The 17,619-nt window shown below is 45.6% G+C and overlaps 1 protein-coding gene and 1 long non-coding RNA gene across 6 annotated transcripts in view; both read right to left on the minus strand.

Annotated features, from left to right (window-relative positions):
- Positions 1–12,664, minus strand: part of Micos10 (mitochondrial contact site and cristae organizing system subunit 10) — a 29,300-nt gene extending 16,636 nt beyond the window's left edge. The window contains exon 1 of one of the 2 annotated variants that reach the window (NR_033745.1): positions 12,339–12,588. Coding sequence is in view for 1 of the 2 variants with exons in the window: in NM_001163006.2 (NP_001156478.1) it covers positions 12,473–12,536 (64 nt within the window). In the remaining variant the exon portion in view is untranslated. Of the gene's footprint in view, positions 1–12,338 lie in introns of both variants that reach the window. The other variant, NM_001163006.2, reaches the window with a different exon arrangement.
- Positions 12,665–15,659: 2,995 nt separating this feature from the next.
- Positions 15,660–17,619, minus strand: part of Gm33304 — a 31,183-nt gene continuing 29,223 nt past the window's right edge. For all 4 annotated transcript variants that reach the window (XR_001784468.1, XR_001784469.1, XR_881532.1 and 1 more), the window contains 2 exons: positions 16,307–16,414; positions 15,660–16,138 (listed from right to left, as the gene is read on the minus strand). This is a non-coding gene — a long non-coding RNA (predicted gene, 33304). The remainder of the gene's footprint in view (positions 16,139–16,306; positions 16,415–17,619) is intronic.

Consider the following 17,619-nt stretch of genomic DNA (forward strand, 5'->3'; position numbering starts at 1 on the left):
GCCATGGCATGTATACATGGATGCATGGGCAAAAAGTGTCAAACTTTAGAAGTTCCTGTATCTGTACATGCCTGTGCAGCCAGCACTGAGATCAGCAAATACCACCATCACTTGTACTCTCTATGTCCATTCCTCCCTCTCCCCTTAGCCTCCTGAAATCATCCACCTACTTCCTTTCATTATATTAGAGTATCTTTTCTAGGATTTTATATATAACTGGAACTGTGATGTCACAGATATCAGCAGTGAGTCCTTCCCATTGTGAGTTTCTTGGTGTAAAGCGTGTTCACAGCTGTTGGTTCACTACACAACAGCAGGTAGACATCTGAGTTGCTCCTAGTTTGGGTTTAGGAACATTCATGTAATGCCTGTGTGGCCATGTTCCCATTCTTCTTAGCAAAGAAACAGACTCTCAGGCAAAGTAATCCTACCTGCTCACACTTCCCCCCATGGTATACAGCGTCATATCCTGCTCCATATCTCAGTGATACTACTGTCTGACTTGTAAAGCTTGGCGATTTTAATGGCTTTTCAGGGTACCTCATAATCTTACTTCAAGTTCCCACTGTGAGTGCTGATGGAGCTGTTCTTTCCTGTACTTAGTTACCGTGAGTAAAACTCCCTTTCAAACACCCTACCATAGTTCTTATGATTCAGAGCTCCCATGTGCTGCAAACAAGTCCTCCGTCAGCTGTATGCACTGCTAAGAATCCCCAACATTAAAAAAGAATAAAAACTGGGTGTTTGTGGTGCACACCTTTAATACTTGTTGAGAGGCGGGTAGATCTCTGAGTTCAAGGCCAGCCTGGTCTATAGATCAAGTTTTAGGACAGCCAGGGCTACACAGAGAAACCCTGTTTTGAAAAACAGAAATGAAAACAACACCAAGAATTCCCAATAGAGTCTTTCAGAAATCAGTTTTCCAGTGTGAGCAAACCCAGTGTGTCTTCTCTGTAGGCACTGCTGTTTCTGTCCTAGGCCTTCTCCAGCCCAGGCACAGACACTCTCTGGTCTGCTTCCTTCTAAAGGTTTTGCGGCTGCAGCTTTTACACTCAGATCTGCTCCGCTCTGTTTCTGTGTGGACACAGCTGTTCCTGTAGTTTGTTGAAAAGATTTTCTTCTCCCCATTAAATTGTGTTTGTCAAAAATGAACTGGCCACACATTCTTGGACCTATTTTGGACTCCGTACTATTCTATGTGTATATCCTTCCTCCAATGCTGCCCTGCTTTGTACTTAAGTAGGGTAATGTAAGTCCCCAGCTCTGTTCTTGTTGCTAACATCTGTACTATCAGTACTTGGGGTCAGTGCTGGGAAGATCATTCTAAGTTCAAGGCCAGCCTGGACTACAGTGAAACTGTCTAAAAACAAAGCAACAACAAAAATCCTCTTTGTGAACTTGTAGTGCTTATAATTTGGCACAGATTTTTCATTTATTTTATATGATGCGTGTTTTGCCTACAAGTATGTTTACCACATGCATCCCTGGTGCCCAATGAGGTCAGAGGAAGGCATTGGGCCCCCTGTAACTGAAGCTATAAAGGGCTATGAACCCACAATGTGGGAGCTGGGCATCAATCTAGATCTTCTGTAAGAGTAAGCAGGGCCCCTGACCACTGAGCCATCTCTCCAGCCCCTCGTGGGGATGCTACAAGCAGGAGGTGTGGCTCAGCAATAGAGCAGATTCTGCCTGTACCATCACAGCACCAAAAACCAAACCAACAAGTCAGCCTTAATCTCCACACACGCTTCAAACAGTATTTCTCTTGCTAGACAAACAAACAACAACAAAACTGAGGCAGGAAAATGTCTGTGAGCTAGAGGCCAGAGTGGACACACAGGCTAGTTACAGCTACAGGACTACTTCTCAAAGACAAAAGTATTATCAATTTCTCTAATGAATTACTCATCAAACAAACACAACAGGTAACGTGTCCGAGTACCCAGCGTGGCAATATGGGACATTCTGTAATGTTAGCTGCTGCTGCTTCCCTCCCTCAGACTCAGACAGGCTCCAATAGCCACAGTAAAAATATTACCACACCAAACAACTTCTATAAGTAAATATTTAAATTTTTTCTTGGACTCAATCCTGAAATGCACTTGCCAAAGAAAGCAATTCAGCATATTTACTAATAAACTGTTTCAGATCACATTTCAGGGAAGTATAAAACCACAGCAGAACAAAATTTAAATGTTTCCAAGTTCCATATATCACCTAATTACATTATTCTGTAATGCCTGCAGGACATTCTTCTCCAGCAAGATCACAATGTCCGTTATTTACACCACTGCTACAAACAGGAAAAAAAGTTTGCTCACATTGTTTTGAAAAACCACAGCAAACAAAACATGACTACTAATTCAACAGTTAACATAGACTATCTTGAAACCTCAACTAGACAGAACCAAGAGTCTTTCAAGTATATAGTTTAGCCTGACTGATAGTGGTCCCTGAAGAGCCAGGCGTCAGCTTGCAAATGTGGAGTACCAAAAGGCAGTCCCTGGTGAGCCACCGAACCCATTAGATGGACTGGTACTTTAAGAAAAAACACGAACCGGCTTTCCTTTTCCATGACTTCATTCAAAGGTCTTTCAGTGAAACGTTTAGTAAACAGCTTTAAACAATTAATCTAACCAGACTTGATTGCTTACTGCTCTCCTGGCTAAGTGGGAAGCAGGCTAAGTCACGGAGTATCCTGTTTTCATGAACAAGATACTGGGCAACTTCCCCCTCTAGGAACGCACTCTAGCCATGCCACAAAGCCACAAGTCATCAACCACATACAAGTTCAGCACACCACTACCTTGGGTCAGCTTGCTGTCCTTGGGCTCCTGCTAAATTCTGCTATTCGCCTCATCCTCTCACCTTAGTGGAATTTTTACCATGACACAATAACCCACGTCCCACTTTCCTTTTGGACCCACCTCCTACCAATTTATTCTCATGTACTTGAGTGATTTTTCCGATATCTGAAATTCTGTCCCTCTTAAGGGCCAACAGTTCCATCCTAGGCACATACCCAAGAGAAATGAATAAACCTTGTAGGCTTAGATTTCAAAAAAACAAAAACAACAAAACACCCTACTTTTAATAAGAATTCTTATACACTTTGACTCCCCTTCTAGCCCACTGTCTAAAAGTAGGGGAGAAAAGATGGTAAAAAGGACAAGGGGATTGGGCCTGTTTAGAATGATCACTTTGGGGCAATTTTAATCTCCATTTGTCAGGATACTAGCACTCCAGTTTAGTACAGTCAGGAAAACACACAAATCACAGCGGTTGGATGATCCAGCAGAAACAGCCAGGCCCCCACCAAATCAACAGGAGTCAGCAGGAGTGACCAGAGCCAACTGGGACAACAGCAGAAGTTCTCTGCCGTGTCTCTCAACTAAGTGAAGATCAGTGAAGACTCCAGACCAAAGAAGTGCTGCAAGGCTAGCTATGCAAGATGCTGTCACTGTCCATTGAGTCCTATTTATACTTTCTCCAAGTATCACATATTCTCCCATAGGCTTTACCTTAGCAAAACACCACAGGAGTCTATCAGCAAAACAACAAGTGCATCTACATCACCTGACATAGCCACTTCACCTTGTCACTTAACTATAGCAACACTATTCACAAGACTCAAACGTATCAGCAGAATTCTGGGGAACAGCTCTATGAGTAGAAAGCACTTGCTGCTCAAGTCTGGGAACCGAAGTTCCCAATTCGATGTCTAGACATGGTATCAAACTGGACATGGTATCAAATTAGCAGTCCTTTGGCAAGAGGGAATACAGAGACAGGAGAATCGCTCAGAAGTTGGCAGATCAGAAGTCTGGCTTACACAGTTGAGTGGTAAAAACAAGAGAGACTGCCTCAGAACAAGGTGGAAGGCGAACCAGCTCCCAAAAGCCATCTTCTGCCCTCTATGTGCATGCTGAGTTTGCAGCATTCTCTCAACACTCTCTCTTCTCTTTCTCTTCCTTTCTCTTCTCCCCCCCGCCCCTCACACACACACACACACACACACACACACACACACACACACACACACTTAAAAGTAATAAATCATTAAAAGAGCAAGAAAATTGAATTAACGAACTGGCCCAGTCACCAGAGACCACATGTGTCGTGTTTTGTTTTGTTTTTAGACAGGGTTTCTCTGTGTAGACCAGGCTGGCCTCAAACTCAGAAATCCACCTGCCTCTGCCTCCCAAGTGCTGGGATTAAAGACATGCGCCACCAACACCCAGCGTGTTTTGTTTTAAAGAGTCTTACACTGTGGCTTAGACTGGCCTCAAACTCCAAGCAATCATCTAACTTGTGCTATTTGACTGTTGAGATAACAGGCACATGCCACACCCTATGCCACAAGGTATATATTTAATATTTTCATTATGCACAATGTCCGAAATAGCATAGATTAGTAGCTGCTGGGGCTGGACTGGGGGGATCCAAATGGGAACAGCTATATCCTGAAATAAGACTGAGGCTGACTGTACAATTTTGTGAATACTTTAAATAGAATGAATACTGCTTGAGATACACCTCAACAAAGCAGGTTGGTTTGTTTGGGGGTTTTGTTTGTTTGTTTTTGCTTTTTGGCTGTACTGGGACTCACTCTGTAGACCAGGAAGGCCTCGAACTTAAGAGATCCAACTGCCTGTTCCTCTCTAGTACTGAGATTAAAAGAGTGTGCCACCTATGACCAGCAACAAAGCAGTTCTTTAAAGATAGACTGCTTTCTGGAAGTTAGTATTAGAATGATAACAAAATCTATTTCTACATTTCAAGTTCACTTGAAACCATCACAAGAGTTTCTACAGACACAAGAAAATGCATGCATGCACAAATGCTCTCTCATGCCAGTTAGATGGTTCAGAACTGCTCTGTTTTTGTAGCAGACCCAAGTTTGACTCCTAAAATCCATGTTGTATGTTCACAACTGCCTATAACTCCACCTGCTGCCTCTGGACTCCCTGGGCACTTGCCCTCATGCATACATACCCATGTCCAGACACAATGTTTTCATGACATGTGCCACTACATAGGGCTTAAAAATAATTCAAAGAAATCTTTTAAGCTGGGCATGGTGGTGCAGCCTTTTAATTCCAGCACTCAGGAGGCAGAGGCAGGTAGAGCTCTGTGAATTCAGGGCCAGTCTTGGTCTATAAAGCCAATTCCAGAACATCCAGAGGGAATGCTCTCTTCAAAAAAAAAAGGAGGGGGGGGGGAGAGGAAAGAAATCTTTAAAAACCACCACCAACAACAACAAAAAAGAAACTTAGTAGGGACAGAACAGCAGTGTGTGTAGGCTACACAACAAGATTCTAGGGGTGGAGGGTTATGAGAGGGAGGTCTTTAAAATGAGATCCAAAACTTCTTAGTAGGTGTAAAGACACCCATCAGTGACCTCCCTCCCTTTTTTGCCTCAATTCTGACCCCTCCCCACCTGAGTTCTTTAACCCGCTCCCCATGCCCCCTGCTTTAAGAAATGGTAGCTGCAATATGGGCTTAGGCAGCTGAGGAGGGCTATGTGCTAAGTGCAGCTCCAGCTGCCACCCACTCCTAGGAGATAGCCCACCCCATCTCAACAAGACAGGGTTTCTCTGTGTAGTCCTGGAACTATGTACACCAGGCTAGCCTCAAACTCCGAGACTGTCCTGCCTCTGCCTCCTAAGTGTTGGGATTAAAGGTATGTGCCACCACCGCCTGGCTTAGATTTTCTCTCCTCTAGGACACAGGGCAATTTCTGGGCACTGGAGCACAGTCCTCCAAATGTACCTTCTAAAAGTCTACATGTATATTCTCAAGCTAGAGCTTGAATGTTACCCCTTTTTCCCAGACCCTCATTACATGTGCACCCACCACCCAGCTTATGACAATTACTAGTATTAAAATATTTGGGAAAGTATACTCTATTTTTGAGACAGTCTCATTCTGTAGTCTGCCAGGTATGGTAGCCTTGTATGTCCATCCTTCCATCTCGCCTCCACATACACTTGAACACACACACACACACACACACACACACACACACACACACACACACACACAGAGAGAGAGAGAGAGAGAGAAAGAGGTGGGGGGGGAGAGAATGAATAATCTCCCATGCAGCCCAGAGTGGTTAAGAGGGGCTGAGAGCACCAGCTCTGCAGAGACCAGGACAACCAGGCCTCCTCCAATCCTGGGCACTCTACCTTCTATGCCCCAACAGACCTAAGTGCTGGTGAACGCCTTTGACCCCAGCACCAGAGAGGCAGACCAGGCAATGTGTGTGATGAAGCCAGCCTGGTCTACACAGTGAGTTCCAGAACAGCCAGGGCTATACAGAGAAACTCTGTCTCAGAAATTAAAATCTAAACACCTGTGTGTCTTTTCACACTCTGTCACATTCAAGGGTGTGCACAAGATAAACTATGCCGCACATAAAAGGAAAGCGAGCTGCACAGCCCTGGAACTGAGTGGAGAGAAACCCATAAACCTGATAAAACTTAAAAATAAATCCATAAAATCAGCAAAAACCATTAATGACGCACTCACATAAAACTAATGGAACATGCCATTCATAAAATGTAATATTTCTCACTCCTTTTTAATTTCCTGCAGTAAGGCCCGGGCACTGCCCTTGAAGCACCACCGCCTCTGCTTGTTAAACACCACTGCGCTCCCTGCGCTCCCAGACAGTAATTATGCCACTTTGTATTGTTTGTTTGTTTGAGATAAGGTTTTGCCAATGTAGCCTTGGCCAGCTCGGAAATCACTCTGTAGTCCAGACTGGACTTGAACTTGTGGCAATCCTCCTGCCTTTGCCTTTCAGGCTTTAATACTACTTTAAATGCTAAGATCTCTTGACCATAACTCATGTCCAACAAGGAAATAAAAGTTGGTTTAAAAAAAAAGTCCTGGGGCTGGAGAGATGGCTCAGCGGGTAAGAGCACTGACTGCTCTTCCAAAGGTCATGAGTTCAAATCCCAGCAACCACATGGTGGCTCACAACCATCCTTAATAAGATCTGACGCTCTCTTCTGGTGTGTCTACAGTGTACTTAGATATAATAATAAATAAATCTTAAAAAAAAAAGTCCTACTGGGAAGTGGTGGTGGTACATGACAGAAGCAGGCAGATCTCTGAGTCAAGGGCAGTCTGGTCTACAGAGTGAGTTCCAGGACAGCTAGGACCATTACACAGAGAAACCCTGTCTCAAAAAACCCAAAACAAACAAAAAGACTAAAACAAACAAAAAAAGCCCCCAAGAGTTCAAAGACACTTGACCACATATGTAAAGTAGCAAAAACTGACACAAAATATACTTGACTTTTTAATTTAAATGCTATTTGACTCAGTTAATAAACATACTCAGATATGGGTCTCAGACATGAGCAGAGAATATAGGCTCCAAAATTCTCAGCAATACGTGTCTTATACTTGACAATTACCATGTCCCTCCCTCAAACCAGGGGTTGGGAGGGATCCAGAGTGAACAGGACAGTCCCTTTCTGCAGAGACTGACATCCCAAAGAGGATGGACAATCAAGTTCTGAAGCAAACTACAAATGTCAGATGGCAACCCCCACTCCAAGGGAAAATGACTGCAGCCTCAGGAAAGGGGATACTAACGAACACCTAAGTACCAACTGTCTTAGGACATTGTCACACAGACATTGTTAAATTTATGGATGAACATAACCAAGGAGAAGGGTAAAAATGTGAGGGAGGGCCACAGTCTGCCATGGAGAGCATGCTCTAGGGCCTGAGTTTGGTCCCCAAGAATACAAAGGGGGCGGGGGGGGGACAAAAGAAAAAAGTAAGGGCTGGAGAGGAGATGAGAAAGGACCTGGTATGTCTGTCTCTTGGTATCTCCTATCCAAAGTCAGGGAACTGGGTCAGGCAATCTTATAAATTATCTATTCTTCAACACTAACTGCAACAACATAAATAGGTATTTTAAACTGAAATTAACAGAGGGAATAGAACTGTTTCTCTTGGGGGCTGGAGAGATGGCTCAGTAGTTAGGAGTGCTTGCTGTTCTTACAACCACCTGAAACTCTAGCTCCAGGGCACTCAACACCATCTTCTGACTTCTGTGGACATCCACAATCAGTGCTCCATACAGGCAGTCATACACACAAACACAAAAATCTATCGTTTTTACAAGATGTGGGGCTACAAAGTTGGCTCTGCATCAGTTGGTTTGGGCTTGCCAGAGCAGAACCTAAGATGGTCACAAGAGGGCGTCAGCCTCTTGGAGCAGAGTTAAAGGTGGTTGTGAGCTGTAATGGAGGTGCTGGGAACCAATGCAGATTCTCTGAAAGAGCAGGAAGTGCTCTTAACTGCTGAGTCCATCTCCACCCTGAAGGGCACTTTTTAAAAGTACAGAATTGTTCAACACTTGTAGTGTCCCCTTGGGACTGAGGGCACAGCGCAGAGGTAGGATGCAAAGCCCTGGATTCCATGCCCAGCACTGAGAGGGGCTCACACTGGGGCTGTCTGGTCCCAGCAGCTGCTCTGCAGTCTGCAGAGCCAGAGCAAAACCATCATCAAACAGAACTGAAACAGCAGTAACCCTCTCCTCTTTGAGCACATCTCAGGGAGAGCCGTCACTCCCTGAGCCTCCATCTCCATTCTGAAGTGCCAGGAAAGCAGACAGCAGGGAGGGTCAAAGAGCCATGCACACTGCTGCCTAGGGGAACGGGAAGGAACAGCTGCAGAAGAGCAGTGTTCTTCATCCTCTCAGGACCATCACGTGCAACCTACTCAGCCTCCTTCCTTCTCTCCTTATGCTCTGCTTTCTCTAGCCCGTTGCAGTGGGTCAAACCACTCAGAGCCTGAACTCTGCTACTCCCTCAAACCTGAACCCCTTCTTTCAACTGTTATTGGATCATATTCAAATCCAAGCATTAGAAATGACCAAAACCTTTAATCTTAGCAGAAGCAAGTGGATCTCTGAGTTTGAGGCCAGCCTGGTCTACAAAGTAAATTCTAGGATAGCCTGGGCTAAGGAGAGAAGAGAAACTCTGTCTCAAAGAACTGACAAAATCATGGCCTGTCCTCACCCTGTGGGCTGGTGTACTCTGGGATGTGCAGCCAATTCTATCTTGGTGCTTCCTCTGTCCTGCGCCTCTCCTGTTTTACCTCCATTTTCTGATCACACTTTATCACTCACTGGACCAGGAAGATGGCTCAGTGGGTAAATATGCTTGCTGCCAAGTCTGGTGACCTGAGTATATTCCCAGAAGATAACTCACTGCTACCAGTTGTCCCACTGACTTCCACATGCACACCATGGAAATACACACACACACACACACACACACACTAAATACTTAAATCTAAAAAAAATTACCATGAAGGAGAATTACAACCTTGGTGCTATCCTTCTAAGAAATGAAGACAGAGGTGCAACATTATGAACTACCCAGTACCCCGGAGCTCTTGACTCTAGCTGCATATGTATCAAAAGATGGCCTAGTCGGCCATCACTGCAAAGAGAGGCCCATTGGACAGGCAAACGTTATATGCCCCAGTACAGGGGAACGCCAGGGCCAAAAAGTGGGAATGGGTGGGTAGGGGAGTGAGGGGCATGTTGTGGGGGACTTTTGGGATAGCATTGGAAATGTAATTGAGGAAAATACGTAATAAAAAAATAATAATAAAATAAAAAGGAAAGAAATGAAGACAGATGAGAGACAATCACCCTGACTGAGTACACAGAAGAAACACTACACAGAAAACTGGCTAGCTTAAGAAACATCTCATGTGTCTTAAAAACATCCGTTCATGTTTTACCAACATCCAGAGGCCAGGACAGCCAGGGCTATACAAAGAATCCCTGTCTCAAACAAACAAACAAAAATTAAAACATTACCAAACCCAAGCCATTGTAAAAGGTCTTTCACTGAAGGGCTCTGCACCCTCCAGTCAATTCCAAGGCTCTCTAGCAGCCACTCCCGGACTCGATGTCCTCTGACCCTGCTCTCACACCCAGTCTAGCCTCACTTCATCATCCTGATTGCGCCTGCCTCTGCCAACCTCACCAAAGAGGCTAATACTACCTGAGATGTCCACTGGTATCACCATTACATCCCACAGTCTCCTGGATATGTACTGGCAGTCACAGTGCTAGGATTTTACTTATCTTCCTACTTAAGTTTCTGTGGAAGCAGCTGTTTGGTTTTGAGACAGGGTCTATCTATCTACAGGGTCTATCTATGTAACCCAGACTGGCCTCCAACTGGAAGAGACCCACCTGCCTCAGCTCTTGTGCTGCATGCCTGGCTCCTCTACTTTTCTTATCTTTTTAGGTTAATCTCTATTTCAGGTTGAGGAGGAGACCATAATCAAAGCAGAAGAACTAGTGGGGGGTAGGGGGAAGCGGGGACTAAGTCACACCTCTGCAGACTCTGAAGAGCGCTCTGAACTCCACACTGTTTAGGGACTATGTTGGCATATAAATGTTAAATCCTTTTTCAAATTGCAAACCATTAAAAACAATTTGGACTAGGACTAGAGAGAGCTAAGTGCTTAAGGGCACTAGTTGCTCTTGCAGAGGACCCAGGTTCAAGTCCACAACTATCCTAAGTTCAGCTCTAGCCAATCCAACACCCTCTTCTGATCTCTTCCAGCAGCAGACATGTACATGATGTACAGACATACATGCAGCCAAGTCACCCATACACATTAAGTATAGCAATATCTTTGGCCACTTCCAGAACAATCCATTTCTAACAGCAAGCCAGCCTATTTAACCATCCGAACCACTCTAAGTTAACAATAGTTACTATTTAAACGGAGAAACACAGGCTCAGGGGTGTTAGCCAACTTGCCCCTCATGTTCTTGGCTGAATCTGGGAGTCAAAAGTAATGGATCAATTCATCATGTATGAATTCATCCTGAATGATGTCTACACTCAGTCTTCTGGGGCTTAGGAAACGGTGGGAAAAAACAAAAACAGAAAACATATCTACTTTCCATGAGCTCACGATTTCATTCTTTCCTGATAATATTCATCTAAGGATATAATCCTAAGTTCTCGTAAATAATTTCCATGCAAGAAGTATAAAATATGAACCTATGTGTGACAGCACACACCTTCACTCGCTTCACTTGTGAGGCCGAGGCTGGCAGATCTGTTGGTTCAAGACTATGCAGGAGTACCAGTTTCAAAAACGGGGGGGGGGCGGGGGGGAGAGAATGGGATCTAAGTTTCAACAATAAATGTTAGTATAGAAGAAAGAGTCGGAGGAATTGGAGAGACAGCTCAGTGGATAATAAAGCCCCTGGCATAAAAAAAAAAAAGACTTGAGCTCAAATCCTCAACACCCATGAAAAAATGCTGGGGAGGGGGAGAAGGCCGATCAAAACTCAATGGGCAGCCAGTTTAGGCAAACTGATGCGCTCCAGTTCCTGTGAGAGTCCTGTGTAGTGGTGCACACCTTTAAATCCAGCAGAGAGTGTCTGAGTTCAGGGCTAACTTGGCTGACATAGTTTTCCTGGCCAGCCAGGTCTCCATAGTGAGGCACTGTCTCAATAAATAGGGCAAAGAGCTACTGAGGGAGGGAAGCCACTCATCATCGATCTCTGGCCTACACACCAATAGCTGCAGACAATCAACAAGAGAAAGATGGAGTGGACGAGGATCAGCAGAGAGCCTGAGAACCCCAAGGAAGAAATCCTGGGGGGGGAGGGATTCTCAACTATGCCACATTATCAGCAACGCGATTTCAGGCAAGCTCCTTCACCGAGCTCCAACTCACGACGAGACAGGTCATTTCCGAGCTACCGTGGCGAGCAGCGCGCCTAACATCTGCATCACCATCACTATTATATGGGACACCCCCGCCCCCCGAGCCTCCTTCCCCGACCCCGTGACCTCACAAAGTGTGTCGTCACAGGACGCGTGTCCAAAGAGACAACCTGGACTACCGAGGGGGCCGGCGGTGGCCGCGATCTATCTGACTGCGGCCATTCTTCCGGAGAATAACCCCCGGCTCCAACTGCAGACCCGAGGCGGGTTCGGATCAATGAGGCCGGGCACGACCGCAATTGCCAGCGCGGCCCGACGGAGGCGGTTAAGCGCCTTCTTCTATGACCTTCTTCCGAAGGCCGCTTGCTCCCGGCTGGGGAGCCGTCTGCGCTCCGGCCGGCTGCTCGCCTAACCCGGGGGACATGGGGCATGGAGTGACAGAGTTTCCCGGCGCGTCCCGCACGCCTTCCCACTCCCGGAGCACCGCTGCTTCCCCGGGCCTGCACCTCCAGCCACCTCGGAAACTCCCGCGCCCTTCGGCCCGTTGTCCTCGCCGCCCTCGTCGCCCTCGTCGCCCTCGCCGCCCCGCTTGACAGTCGTCACCTGTCAGCGCCCCGCAGCTCAGCGCGCCCCGCCGTCCAGACAGCAGCAGGCCGCGGCTTGACCCCTGCGGCTTCCCGTCCGCGCGCGGGCCGCTCGGCTCCAGCCCAGGGCCTACCAGAGGCAGATGAGCTCACCTAGCTTCACGACCGTGTCGGCCATGCACCGGTCCCACTTTCTGCCCAGCTCGGACTCCGACATGTTCCTCACTGGCAACTCCAGCACTCTTCACGGCCGGCCCCCGCGCTCCTACTGATGGCAAGTCTCGCGAGAGCCGGCCGCCACCATAAGCTTCCGGCCGGAGCCGGCGCGCCAAATATCGCGGGATCACATACGTCGTCCCTGGCTTCCGGCTTTTCTTCGCTCGGTCGTCAAGGTGACAGGTTGCCTGGGAGCCGGAGGTGACCCTGACCTTGGAGATAGCGGAAGGGAAGCGAAGACTGACTACATCCAGAGTACAGAAGGCCTTGTCTTTCCTGGGTTTTTCATATTTGTACATAATTATTTTGGCCATTGCCCTCCTCCCGTTCTACTGTTGCCCTCTTTCATCCTCCATTTTATACCTACTGAACCCCATCTTCCTCATGTGTGTATGTGTATATATGTGTGTATGTATATGTATACATGTATATATATAAAATATACGTATATTATATATCTATATTATATATAATAAAACATATAACAAATAAAATAATGTGTGTGTGTGTGTGTGTGTATATATATATATATATATATGTTATATACTTTGTTTTTGTTTTTGTTTTTTTTTTTTTTTGAGGCAGGGTCTCTCTGTGTAGCCCTGGCTGTCCTGGAACTCACTCTGTAGACCAGACTGGCCTTGAACTCAGAAAACCCCTGCTTCTGCCTCCCAAGTGCTGGGATTAGAGGCATGTGCCACCACTGCCCGGCATGTTATATGAGGGTTTGGTTTTGTTTTCTGTTTCTCTGATTGTCTCTGTTTTGTTTTGTTTTGTTTTTCAGAGACAGGGATTCTCTGTGTAGCCCTGGCTGTCCTGGACCTGGCTCTGTAGAGCAGGCTGGCCTTGAATTAAGAGATCTACCTGTCTCTGCCTTGTAGGGCTGAGATCAAAGATGTGCACCACTCCATCCACAGTTTAATTAGGGTTGTCTGCATGGCCACAGTCGGGGAGTATTTATTTGAGCATGAACGACTTCCATTCAAATGGATTTAAAAACAACCCCCCACCCTGCTGCATTTTATACAGAGTGTGTGGGTGCCTGCGCATGCCCTATAATGGCACATGTGGGAGTCAGAGGACAGCTAGTGGGAGTGGGTGCCCCTCCACCCTGTGGGTGCCAGGGACTGAACGCAGATCACCAGACTTAGAGGCAGTGCTATTACTTGCCGAGTGACCTAAACAGCCCTAAAGCGCAACCAGTGTTACTTTATAGATACTTCTTTTCTTCCACCCACTCAACCCCCTAACACTAGATAGGCGATAAGAAAGGATAGGGCAACAGGTGACGTTATCATTAGACTGTTTCCTGCTGATGAGGGGCATTGAGTTCCTTGGAGCAAGCTTGATCTTCTCCAGCAGAATAGCTAGTTTCTTATTGTTTCTTCCCACTTTACTACTTAACCAGCAGCAACCCACCAACAACCTGCCCCTTGAGGCCCTAGCATTTATAGACCCTTTGGAAAGTCCCCAGGATCCAAACGTCACACAGTCGCAGAAACCATCTGCAGCTGGCAGAATCACACCCCTGGTAGAGCTCGAGGCCACGTCAGCGCTGTGGACAGTCTGAAGCAGCCCTACATCCCACACCTGGGATTAAGACAAAAGCCAAGTCTTATTTCTGTGTTTTTCAAAGAAACCAAACTTCTCACTACTCAAATACCTCTCTCTCTCTCTATCTCGTTTTAAACTGCATTTGTCCCTGCTTCCTGGACGTCTGTCTCTCTGGCTACTCATACCTGCAAGACACCACCCTCCCTGATTCTGATGGTTTCCTCCAGCCCTCACCTTTCCCTGCCTGTTTAGAATGCGGATTCTCACACCTCCATCTAACCTCTATTATGTATTGTTTCAGATGAAATGTCTATCCCACCCATACTAGTGTCTGAGAGGCATTAACTATTAGTCCTTCCTATCAAACAATGTAAAACTTATGTTTACAGGGAATTTAAAAAATATATTTATTTATTTATTATATGTAAGCACACTGTAGCTGTCTTCAGACACTCCAGAAGAGGGTGTCAGATCTCATTACAGATGGTTGTGAGCCACCATGTGGTTGCTGGGATTTGAACTCAGGACCTTTGGAAGCGCAGTCGGTGCTCTTAACCACTGAGCCATCTCACCAGCCCCACAGGGAATTTTTTCAATCTCTCCCGACTTTGAAAAGTTTTATGCCAATGTTTTCACCACTCCCATCCCCGACCTTATAAAATTTGTTTGCAGTCTCAGAATTGAAGAGGTCAGCCCTTCCTTCCCTGGTCCTGCATTTCCCTTTTCTGCAATCATTTAAAGCTAGCCAATCACAGAAGACTGTGAGGTCAGACTTCAGCCAATGGAGTTAGGATAAAAACAAAGTGTACTTCCTGGCTTGGCATACTTGCTCTTCAGAACACACCCTCAAGAATATATGATCGGGCTGTTGAGATGGCTCAGTGGGTAAGAGCACCCAACTGCTCTTCCGAAGGTCCGGAGTTCAAATCTCAGCAACCACATGGTGGCTCACAACCATTTGTAACAAGATCTGACTCCCTCTTCTAGAGTGTCTGAAGACAGCTACAGTGTACTTACATATAAATAAATAAATCTTTAAAAAAAAAGAATATATGATCAAGAATATGGTCCCAAAAATAAAAATAAAATGAAATGAAAAAAAGTATGGCCCCAGGTGTGGTGACATGTGGTGCAAGTGAAACCCTGTCACCAGACAGAAAAACTGGTAACATCTGGCAGATTAAGACCCCAGCAATTCTTATAATTGGGAACAGTAGGCATTTGAGTCTGTTCCCAACCCAGTTCCTGTCCCGGAGCACGTGACCATAATACCCCTCTAACAGGACAGTGACAACTGGTCAGGTAACATAGAAACCCAGAGTTCTCCATGCTATTGAGGTATCTAGATGGGTCCCCAGGGTCATCCCTTCCTGCAAAGGGTATGTAATCTTTAGTTCACCCTGACTAAGTTGTATGCATCCATTTCCACCATGAACAAACAGTTTGAACAAGCAAGGACTGTCTCCTCAAGGACCACCGTGGAGGAAAGCCTTCATCGTACTGAGCCTCGCCTAAGTCTCCCACAGAAGGCCCCTCCATACTCCTGGCACTCACCCTGAGCTAAGCCCAAATCCCTCTGCTGCTTTCCCTATACAACCCAGCTGTTTCAGCCTTGTGCTCTCTTGGCCCTTCTACTGAGTATCTGTCTCTTGGTTCTCGTGTCTCTCTTGCACACACACACACACACACACACACACACACACACACACACACACACACACCTCTCTTCTCTCATGGACTGGTTCAGTCCTTTTGCAGATGCCCCTGGCTGTACTCTCCCTCAATCTACAATAATTTTACCCTTACCCTCAAATGTACCTTACATCAGTCATTACAGTTCAGCCAAGAGTTGACTCCCCGAAGTTCTCTGATCGCTCCGCATCCAGCCTGGTATGGCCCTCCCTAAGTGCACATTTAGGCTACTGAGACAACTAGGCAATGAAGGCCACCAAGCCAGACACCTACCTGAGTACCATCTCCTGGGCCTCAGCCTGTTGTCCTCTCATCTCCAAGGGTGTGTCACGGCACACGTGTGTGCATACACAGCCTCTAATTTAACAAAGAAAACAGAAGTTGGGGCGGGCAGGGGGCTGGGGTTGTAGCTAAATTGATGTAGTGCCTAGATAACATGTAGGAGATCCTGCATTCCTCCTTCAGCATTGCCAGAAGTTATTAATTAATTAAAAAGAAAACCTTAAGATGGGTTTGGTGGTGCACCTTAATCTTAGCTGTGGAGGAGGGCAGGAAGGCTCCAGCTCAAGTTCACCTTCATTGCGTAGTGAGTTAAAGGCCAACCTAGACTCCATGAGACCATGCCTCCATAAACTGAAAAAAAAAAGTGGGAGAACAGAAGAATCAGCATACAATAACATGCATATGTATACTGTAAACACACATACAATAACATACATGTGTATATTGTACACACACATATAATAACATACCTTTGTATATTGTGCACACACATACAAAAACGTGTGTATATTGTACATACACACAATAACATGCATATGTATATTGTAAATACACACATAACAATAACATACATTTGTATATTGTGCACACACACAATAACATACATGTGTATATTGTACATACACACAATAGCATACACAGTACAATAACGTGTATATTGTATATATACACAGTATAATAATATGCATATGTATTTGTTGAACACACACATAAAACATTTATTTTTATATGTTTGCTTTGGTGTTTGTTTTTCAAAATAGGGTTTCTTTGTTTAACCCTGGCTGTCCTAGAACTCACTCTGAAGACCAGACTGGCCTCCAACTCAGAGATCTGCCTGCCTTTGCCTCCTGGGTGCTGAGATTAAAGACATTTGTCACCACTACCCATCTTATTTGCTTATTTTTGAGACAAGATTTCACTGTGTACCCTGGCTAGTCTAGAACTCCAATATAGATCACTCTGACTTTGAACTCTGGCGATTCACCTGCCTCAGCTTCCCGAGCACTAACAAATCTTTTGAAAAGTTAAAGAAATAAAATCAGTGATTCACAAATGAAAAATACGTTTCTCCAAGCTGAAATTACAAACAGGGAAAGGAAGGGAGCTCAAACAAACGAACAAAAACCTCTGTGCTTTTGAGTTGGAAATAAGGTTTCAGGTGAACTTATGAAATATTTAATATAATTTAACAATAGATGTAGAAACCAGGCACTGTTCTGCATGACCGTAATCCCAGCTCTGAGGAGGCTGACACAGGAGGGTTGCACATTTGAGGCTAGCCTTGGGTACATAGAAAAACCCTGTTCCCAGCAAAAAGGAGGAGGAATAGCATTGGCTAGAGAGCTTGCTCAGCCGATCACGTTACACAAGCACAAGGACCTGAAGTTGAATCCCGAAGAAAGACCCACAAGACAAGCCAGGCATGACTGATCTTTCATGCATATAACACCAGCCCTGTGGGACGGTTACTACAATTTGCTGGCTGCCAGCTTAGCTCTAAGTTCAGTAAGAGATCTTGCCTCAAAGAAATGAGGCAAAGAGTAATCGAAGACACC

Source organism: Mus musculus, chromosome 4 (genome assembly GCF_000001635.26).
Source record: "Mus musculus strain C57BL/6J chromosome 4, GRCm38.p6 C57BL/6J".
In the NCBI taxonomy this organism is placed as follows: domain Eukaryota; kingdom Metazoa; phylum Chordata; class Mammalia; order Rodentia; family Muridae; genus Mus; species Mus musculus.